We start from the raw sequence: 9513 nt of genomic DNA on the forward strand, positions 1-9513 counted from the left end.
CACCAGGAGACGCTGTTGGGAGCCTCAGTACTGGCGAGGCGCAGCGCCGGAGCCTGGGCGGACCGCCCCGGCCTTTATCTCCACTGTAACTTCCGAATCGTGTCGGGCCCGCCGGGCCGACCAGGGCTCCTGCCTTTGCTGCGGAGTTTCTGGCACTGGGACGCTCGGGTGGCCTTGGGATGGGGGAGTGGCAGGGGAGGAGCAGAGGTGACCCGAGCGGCGAGTTTTTACGTCTTTATTATTATTATCATCATCATTATTAATAATATTAATATTATTACCGAAGTATTTCACGTCCAGAGCTAAGACAAGACTACAAACACAACACATAGAAAATTAATAAAATAGAACTTTGTTTTCTTCTGAGGCTCCTCTTCTTACTTCTAGGTAGTATGTGCTCCTTCCAGTGGCTTTAGGGAGGGGGTGGGAGAGAGGTCTGGGGTCAGGGAGTCTTCGAGGCCCCCGCTGAGGGGACTGCGAATCTACCATTGAACCGTGCACGGGGGACATGGACGAAATGAGACGCGACACGGACAAGAGCATTTTGCTCTGCTTCCAGGAAACATCAAGTGAGTCCTGTCCTCAGTTCTCACGGGGGAGCCCGATGGGGCTGAAGCAGGTCCCCGCAGGGATGGAGGGGGCACTCAGGGTGCTGGGTGGGCTCAGGCGGCAAGGCCTCCCAGCACCCAGTGAGAGCTCTGCGGGCGGGGGCGTCCAGGAGAGCGCTGGGCCCCGCCTGTCGCGTGCTAGAGAGCAGGTCCCCCGGCCCCCCGCCCGCAGAGCCTTCTCGGGGCTCTCCGATGCCCTCGGCTCCCCACAGGCCGCTCCCTTCGCGTCCCCCCTCCCTTTCCAGCGCCTTCACTCGGCTGGCTTTTCTTCCTCCTCCTCAGCACTGAGCTGAGAGGCGCTGAGCAGTTTGCTCTCCTTTTTCCACTTCATGCGCCGGTTCTGGAACCAGATCTTGATCTGCCTCTCGGTCAGGCACAGGGCGTGCGCGATCTCGATGCGCCGCCGCCGCGTCAGGTAGCGGTTGTAGTGAAACTCCTTCTCCAGCTCCAGCGTCTGGTAGCGCGTGTAGGTCTGGCGGCCGCGCCGGCCACTGGGCCCAAAAGAGGAACCTGTTACGCACAGAGAAGATGCTGAGGCCTGGGGTCACCAGGGCCAGAACCCCCTCCCCCACTCGACCCTCAAACATGGACTCTAGCCTGTCCCGGGATGCCCTCCACTCTTCGAGTTCCCTGCCCCCCCTTCCTCACTCCTCCAGCGCCCCCTCCAGATTCCCTCCGGGTCTCCCAGGCCTGTGCCTCTGGTCTAGACTCTTGGTGGGGGATGGGAGGCGAGTTCAAAATCCCACCTGAGCCGAGGGGGAGGAGCTGGGGAAGCACTGGCCAGGTGTGTCTCTTCCTAGCCTTATCTTTTCTTTCCATCTATCTGGCTCCCCCCCCCACCCTGTGATAGATTCCAGCCCTTAATCCGTAATGACGTGGATCGATCCATAGTCGGCATTAAGGGCTCCTCACTTTCGTGTCCCGCTAATGGACATCAATTTGGGACTTAAGGCCGACAAATAAGCCAACCTGAGACCCAGGCGCCTGCTTCTCCCTCTCTCCCCCTCCGCCTGCTGCCTCTCCCTTTCTTCCCCTTATTCTTCCTCCCTCCTTCGACTACCACCCCTTTTCCTGGTGCCTCCTCTTTCCCCAGCCCCAAACCCCCAGGGAAACACAGTCCGGGACAGACTCAACTCTCCCTCGCCAGCGTCACACCGCCCCCCTTCCCATGACGCACTCCGTTTTTAATGGAACCGTCTTCGGGTAGGGGACCCGACCGGGGCTGGGGGGCGCGGGGGGGGGGGGGAAGCCACGCTAGTGGCTGCGGTCCCTGCCCCCTCCCCTGCCCCGGAATCCGGCTCTGGCGCGGCGCTCCCGGAGAGCCCGCTCGCTCCCCCTGGCTCCCAGTGCAGCTGGGACTTTGCAAACTTTGTAACTCCTGAGGGCTAGAGGCCAGAGCGGGAGACCTCGGGCGGGCGCCCCGTCTTCCCTTAGCTCCTACCGGAGATGCTCACCCGGCACCCCGGGGGGAGGGCGCTACTTCTGTCCCCGGGTGTGGGGGCCCGCGGGGGTCGGGACGGCCGCGGGAGGGCTCACTCACTGTTGCACGAATTCATCCGCTGCATCCACGGGTAGACGGGAGTGGAGCACTTCTGCTCTTCGGCCTCGCCGAACACGCTCTTGTCCTGCGCACAGTCGGACTTCCGCGGCTCGGGGTGGAACCGGGGCGGCTCTTCCGCGCCCGAGAGCGCGCAGGCCGACTCCTTCTCGCGGTAGAAGGCCGGCGCCGGCCCGTAGTCGCAGGGCGCCGCTCGGCCGTAGCCGCCGCCGGCAGGCGGGTAATAGGAGGAAGCGGCGAAGCCCTTGTCCTGGCCGGGCCCGGGCCCGTAGGGCGCGGGGTAGTGCCTCAGCGGGTCCGCATAGCCCGACGAGTAGAGCGGCAGCTGGCCCAGGAAGGACTCCTGCCCGCTGGCCAGAGTGACGGGGAAGGTGGAGTTCACGAAATAGGAACTCATTGGGAGGGGAGGCGCGCTCGGCCGCTGCTGCTCCGCCGGGTTTATGATTTGTTGTGTTTTATAGTCCGAGCGCCGCGCCTATTAGTAGTATATCTGAGATTGGGTTTTAGCTGAGGGGGGATGGCGAGGTGCCAGTGAGGGCCAGAAGGAAATACAACCATCTGATCCAACACTGACCAATGGCAGAAGCAGGAATTGTCAAATAGCACCCAGGAGGAGCGCAGCCCGCGCGAGGGACCCGCGCACAAACCTATCAACCTTTTTTTTTTTTCCCTCCTTCTTATCCTTCTCCTTTCTCTCTCTCTCTCCGACAACACAACGCGTCCTGTTCCACCTACGCAGGATCTGCGAAAGAGGCGTCCGTGCCTTTGAGGGAGGAGGGAGCATTTGGATTGAGACCACCCCACCCCCCAGTGATTAAATAAATATATCCCTCCCCTCCCCACGCAGGATAGGAAAAAGTTAATTGTGTTTTCAGAAAAGTTAACCCCTGCGTTGCTTGAGCCCCATTCCCTCAAGGGAAGGGTGCCTAAATGTCCCTCTCTGTGTGGTGAGGAGCGAAGGAAAGGAAAAGGTTTGTTTCTAGGGTTTTGTGCCTGTAGACGAGGAGAAGAGTTCACTATTTAGCATCGTTTTCAGAAGGAGAGGCGAAGAAGAAACACTCCCCTCCCCAGGTTTTGAAAACTGTTTTTCCTATTTCTCGGGTCCACCCTGCCTCCTCCAAGCCTGGGTTTATTATTCCTGCTTCTTCTCAGCTCTTATGGTCTGAAGGGCAGGCCAGAGCCTGCTGCCCAGAGGACCCAGAAGGCTGGGAAGTGGGAGGAGGGTCTGAGCCCAAGCTTCTCCCTCAGGCTCTGTGGCCAGGTTAGGCTAGGCTAGGAGCTTCTTGGAAGGCTACTGCTGCTGCCTCTGTCGCCCAAGACATCCTGCCTGGCTGGGGAAAGGGCTGCTTGCTCTGGCATGGGAAGGGGCAGTGGAAAGGGACTCGCCTTCTCTTCGATTGGGGGAGAGGGAGAGGAGGAGTGAGGGGCATCCCTCAGCCTAGGTTGTCTGATCCCCATCCTGCCCGCCACCCTCACTCCATCCCCACCCTCTTCCTCCCAAATTATTAGAATATCCTGGGCTACAGATTCATAGGACTCAAAGATGTCTCAGTACGTCTGGGCACAAGGAAGAAATTATGCCTCCTCCAATTCTGGGTCCTCAAAAAACTGATATTTGAGTCAATCAAAGACAACCAGAAGAGAGGGGCCCTTGCTCCTTTTCCAGGTCTCTCCAGAAGCTGGCAGTTCTTTTTCAAATTAATTCTTTCCCAAGACTTGGTTTGGGTTTAGTTGTCTAAGGAGGGAGAGGTGTTCAGATCCTCCTGGGGACCCAGCAGACAGCTTACAACTATCAGCCAAATCCCCTCTCCAGATGCTCACCACCCTTCTGTCTGTCTCTCAGCATTTCTCCAGTCCCTCCCACATCTCATATTTGTATCACCAGCTTCGCTGCTGCACAACCTTGGGTGTGAGAAAGAGGGCTCATCTCTGCTCATCTCTCTCTCTCTCTCATCTAAGGAAAATGAGCACTGAAGCCAGGCTGGAAGACTGAACCACAACGTGTTTTCAACATTTTAACTATGCACGTGGAGGCCAGGCAGTCACGGGTGATAACCTTCAGACCTGGGTTCAGGAATGAGCCAGGATGTGTGGCAAAATCTGATGATAAAGGGGCCAGGCTGACTCTCCACTGCCTTGTTCTTTGGGCTCCTTTCTGTGGGCCAGGGCTGTGCCCTGCAGATGCCTTCAGGCACTCAGGCAAGTGGTAGAGGGCTGAGGTTGGTGACCAAGGGGAGGAACGTGGTTGGTTGCAAAGTGGTCTACAAGGCTCCCTGAACTTAGGACAACCTCTAGGCTCTACCTTCATGGTGGAATGGTGATCCCTGCATGTCCCACTAACCACTTCCTAGCCAAACTCTATAGGGGGGTTTTATGAAGATTTAAGAAAACTCAAGCATCCTAATGATGAAGACCCTAAGTGCCCCAGTGGAGCTGTGATTGGGCCCACTCCTAGAGAGGAATGGGAAACATTTGGTCTGGGGGAGCAAGGTCAGCAGAGTGCCTGTGTGCACCTCCCTCCTCCCTGCCACTGAGGCTGGGCCTTGGACCACATCCGTCCTGCCTCCTCCCTGGCCACAATGTCCCCTTCCTAGAACTGGACGGTGTGGGCATACTGTAGAGTCTGGACAAAGTAGGGTGTTGTAAGGGAGGGAGACTTCCCTGTGACAGAAGCACCAAAATGACTGCCTTGTCCTTAAGAGTCACAGCCCCAAATTAACGTCACCTCTGCAGGTTGCCTGTTGTGAGATGGAGCCGCAAAGGCAGGGCCTGGGCGCCTGGAGTCCGGCATGAAAGGAAATAGCGCCTCATCGCTCTTATCTAAGCCCAGAGGTATTTATGAGCGTTTATTCGTCTGATCCGTTTGTTTGGGAGAAAGAGCAGACGGGCAGGGCCCGGCCAGAGGCCGCCTGGTTTCTGGAGCCAGATCTCTACGAATTTGTCTGTGGTTCGGTCCACCACCACCGTCTGTCTGTCTGTCTGTCTGTCTCCAAGGGGGAATAAGTAAATACCCACCAGGCACAGCTGTCTGCCAGTCTGGGGTGTCTCTCCCAGCCTCACTGAGGAAGTGTGTATCTAGAGAGGTGGATATAAATGTGTACCAAGTCTTGAGTACACAACAGAAAGACTGTACAGAAACCCCACGGGCAGAATTTATAATTGTAATTTTCCGTGCTGTGAATCTGAGCTCCCATGGACATGCATGCATTTTCATCTCCCAGGGAAATGTCCAAGTTGTGTTCAGCTTGTGAGTAATATTCTCCTGTACCGGTAACCTCAGGGAGGGGTTTTCTCCTGGATGTGTATGGAGGAGAGGGGGGACTGAGACACTGTCCAGGCTTCCCATTTCCTCTCAGCTACAAAGCTCCCCCCACCTCCAGCTCATTGGGTTGTGAGCATCTTGCCCCAACCCACTCCCAACTCCGGCTGGGGTGGAGCAAATTAAGACATCTCAACCCAATTCTTCCCCTAGACTGTGTGATTCTCCAAATTTGAGGAACATAAATGTTCCCAGAGGGAGTTCTCGACCTTTGGGGGCTGTTTACAGGGGATATTGCCTTAAAATTGGCCCGTCCGGCCCGCGGTACAAAGACCTCATTTCCATTATGCAAATGAACATCGTAGTCTCTGATCATAGGAGGGTGGGATTGGCAGTGCCGCTGGGCTCCCTCCCCCTCCTCCCTAGCCAGGTCCACTGGCACCCTAAGAGCCAAAGTGTTTCAACCCCCTGTACCAGCCGCCTTCCCTCCCTACCTGTCCTTCGGATTGCCCACAAGAAATCGGGGCCCAAGACTTTCCAGCGTCCAGCGGCTCCCTGGGGGCCTCCGCACTGGGCCTGGCCTTCTGGCCGCTGAAGGTCACTCTTGCTGCCGGAAAGCTGAAAGGGCAGCTCCTGTGGTCCAGACTCGAGGTGCCATAGATGCGGGGACCGCAGCCGCTGGGTTTGCCCCACGGCACGGCTGGGCCCCCTCGACCTCGGCAGCTCCTCCAGCTCTGGGCCAGACCCTAGTAACACCTCGGCCTGCCTGGCACCGCAGGCAATTTCCTGGAGCCCCTGCCCAGGAACTGGGGCCACAGCACCTTGAAAGGAGCAGCCAGAGCTTCCTCCTGCGGCTTGAAAGCCCGAGCTAATCAGTAACCCGAGAGACAGGGGCCAATATTCAAACGCCGCAGCCGAGGCGCATACCCCTGCCTTCGCCACCCCCTTCTGGGAAAGCGGTTGGGTAAAGCGGGTGTGAGGGGTCCGGCAGGAACGGAAATCACGATGGTTTGGTTCCTTAATGATCGATCCCCACTCCCACTCCCAATTTTTCCCCAAAGCGTATGTGTGTCGATTTCGCTTGAAACGATCGAGAATGGGGGAGGGGACCCACACTCACTTGCAGACACCAACAGTTTCCAGAGAATTTCGGCTCAATTCCTTCACCACGGACTCACCGGGCCAAGCAACTGGCAAGACCCACCAGCCAGCCCGGAGAACACAGACCCGGGTTTGTCTTTTGACAGCCGAGTGGAACTGCGGGGGCCGGCGCCTCCCCTGCTGGCCCCCTCCCTTGGCCGAAAAGAAAACCAAATAAACCTTGAACAGCCTTGGCCTCGCATCTCCCGAGCGGCCCGGATGATCCCCTCTCGAGCCCTGGAGGGGTAGGCGGGTGAGGGCTCGCGACTCGGATCCCCCAACCCTTTGGTTCAGGGCCCTCTGCCCGCGGGATGCAGTATGAGTCCTTTTTAAATATGACCTAGAAAAATCCTCTTTCCCAGCCAGCCGCTGGGTTTGGAGCTGGGAATGGGGCGGGCGAAGGGGAGGGCACACTTGTTCTCTAATTCACACGCGGACGAGCGGGTACCAAGATCCAGCGGAAAGCGACAATCTGGGACGAAGTCCCCCGAAACCCGCCGAACCTGAGCAGCAGGGGCTCCAGGCGTCGTGCATGGTTCAGGCGGTGTCGCCGGGCTTGCGGCGCCGAAGCCGCATGTCTCCGAACGGACGGTAGATGGCAGCAAACCGCATAATTTGGGTCAGAGCAAACTGTCTAAGGGATGATTTATACCCCGCCAAGACTACAGGAGAAAAAGCCCTTTAGTCTGGATGGGTTTGGGGAATTTTTCCTTTGAGAATAGGCCCCGAGTGCCGTGGGTGCTGGCCGAGAACTTCTCTCGCGGCACAGCCCAGGGGTCCCTGCAGGCACCCAATCCCGGCCTGCTTGCTGGGCATCGACCTGCGCGTGCAGGGCCCCCTTTCCCGCGCCACAAGTGGCCTGCATCCCTCTCTTCCCAGCCCAGGCTTGAGAGGGCTAATATCCCCCTACCCACCCCCATCCCCTGCAATCCCTGGGCAACCAGAGGCCCGAGGCCGAACGCTCACATTTGGTCTTTAAAAAGAGAAAAGCAATCACCTATTTGTGCAAACCAAACTAAATCAGTCTCTGCTGCCCTCCCCGCCCAAAGCCGCTTATCTCTCCCCTGGCAGCTTCCCCAGAAGCCTTCTCACTCTGTTTTTAGGTTCTGACCGGCTTTCCCCTTCTTCCACCCCACCAGCCACTTTAGGAATTTCGGTCTTCCGCCCAACGTCCTTCTCCCCCCTCCTCACCCCCAGGAGGCCTGGCTGGAGAATGAAATCAGGCGCCGGAGGGACAGGACTAGCTGTCTGAGCTCAGAGCCAGGCAGCTTTCCAGTCCGGACACCATCAGGTTCCCTAATTGGGTTCTCTTTTTCTTTTCTTCTTCTCTCCCTCTGTCCCTCTCTTTTTTGTTTTTGTTTTTGTTTACAAGCTTAAAACACAACAGCATACTCAAGAGCTTCTCGACAATCAACACCTTTGGATCCAGAAAAGTTTGAAATGTTTCCACTTCAGACACACACATGGCAATTTTCTCCACCGAAATCCACACGCCCATGCCCATAAAACACAAGTAATAGACGCAATATCACACAGAAACCAACACGCTGTAACCTACCGCATTAAAAAACCACAAAACTGTCTCCCTGCAGAGCGAAGCTCCCTCCTGCGGGAGTGGCGAGAGACCTGGGCATTCTCAGGCTGGCTTCCTGGGGGGAGGGGGGTCTCCCTTGATCTGGGTGCCTCCACCCACAGCCCTTTAATTTCAGAAACATCTCCGAAGGGAGATAATGAGCATTTCTCTGTGAATTGTTCTTTCTCTGTCCCTCTAGCCGCCACCTCCTCGCCCTCGCGGGCCTCTACGAAGATTCCAGGCCCTCCAGAGACCAGGACGTCCCTCAGCACCACCGCCCCCTGTGCCAGGGCCGCCCGGAAACCGCCGATACCCACACCGGGCAAGAGAACTGCACGGGGGGCAACTGGGGGAGGCTGGAATGAGGGAGGGAAGGTGGGAGGGGGAGGGGGCGCACACCCACAGAGGCCGTAGCAACCGGCTTCTGGGGCGCCCTGAAGCCCAGACACCCCTATCCTCTCTTTCGCATCCCCCTCGCTTGAGCCTCTTCTCCCAGCTTGAAAAGGCGACTTGGAGCTTGCCTCCGTGGCCCCTTTCGGTTCCTCCTCCCATCTTCCCTGCCTTGGCTCCCCCTCCAGGAAGCAGCCACCCCTCTCTCTCGGCCACCGAATTTCCTGGGAAGCCTCTCCCTGCAGCGCCCGGAGGTGGGGTTCAGCCCCGTCTTGGGGTGGGGGGGAGAGGGAGACAAACCTAAGCCCCACCCCAGACAAAAGCAGTGCAAAAGAACGAGAAGAGAATTGTAGAATCCCTTACCTTTGTAGACCTTAGGATTTCTTTCCTCCGATTGAAAGAGGTGAGGAGGAAGGGGGGAAAAGCGTTCTGTTTCTTCTTCATCTTCCAGATAATATTGTCCCAACCTGAGAGCCGTCGCTTCCCCTTCTCTGACTTGGGAGAGAGGGTGTTTCGCTTTTCTGATATTTGCATAGAAAATGGAGTAAGTTCTGGCTTTGAAAAATGGTATCAGGCTGCAGTCCTGGGCAGATTGTCCATTTACCCTCCATGATGACTAAAATCCCAGATCAGCAAGCAAATCAACTTAGAAATTAAAATTATTTTTGGTTCTCTCTTTTGTGTAATTCCCACCCCTCCTTCTCTGTCTCTCTCTCTCTCTCTCTCTCCCCTTTCCTCTCCCTCTCTCTTGCTCTCTCTCTTTTGCTTTATCGAGCTGATACTGAAGTATAAAAATATCAAGAGGCTGGAGCCCTGAAGGACGACAGTGCTCCGACCTAGGTGTGGTGTCCAAAAGAATGCTGCATTATAACCACCAGGGAAATGATAAAAAGTTCATGTTCACGATCGCCCGGCCACATGACCGGCGCCGGCCAATCGCTGGATTCAACCACTCATAAACTTCTATCACAAAGTTGTAAATTTT

General features: G+C 56.8%; 2 protein-coding genes across 2 annotated transcripts in view; both read right to left on the minus strand.

The window, feature by feature from the left end:
• Positions 1 to 8972, minus strand: part of HOXB3 (homeobox B3) — a 54233-nt gene extending 45261 nt beyond the window's left edge. The window contains exon 1 of the mRNA XM_026513054.4: positions 8892 to 8972. The gene's annotated coding sequence lies outside the window, so the exon portion shown is untranslated. The remainder of the gene's footprint in view (positions 1 to 8891) is intronic.
• Positions 221 to 7436, minus strand: HOXB6 (homeobox B6). Its single transcript, XM_044389286.3, has 2 exons — positions 2149 to 7436; positions 221 to 1118 (listed from the first exon to the last, which is right to left on the minus strand). Exons 1-2 carry the CDS (start codon positions 2561 to 2563, stop codon positions 859 to 861), a joined length of 675 nt encoding a protein of 224 aa, XP_044245221.1. The 5' UTR covers positions 2564 to 7436; the 3' UTR covers positions 221 to 858.
• Positions 8973 to 9513: the final 541 nt, after the last annotated feature.

This window comes from Ursus arctos, unplaced genomic scaffold, assembly GCF_023065955.2.
Source record: "Ursus arctos isolate Adak ecotype North America unplaced genomic scaffold, UrsArc2.0 scaffold_24, whole genome shotgun sequence".
Classification (NCBI taxonomy): Eukaryota; Metazoa; Chordata; class Mammalia; order Carnivora; family Ursidae; genus Ursus; species Ursus arctos.

Coding starts and splice junctions, on each gene's coding strand:
- HOXB6 (XM_044389286.3), bottom strand. CDS start 2,563: ATGAGTTCCTATTTCGTGAACTCCACCTTCCCCGTCACTCTGGCCAGC. Junction 1,119..2,148: donor GCGGATGAATTCGTGCAACA/GTGAGTGAGCCC, acceptor TGTGCGTAACAG/GTTCCTCTTTTGGGCCCAGT.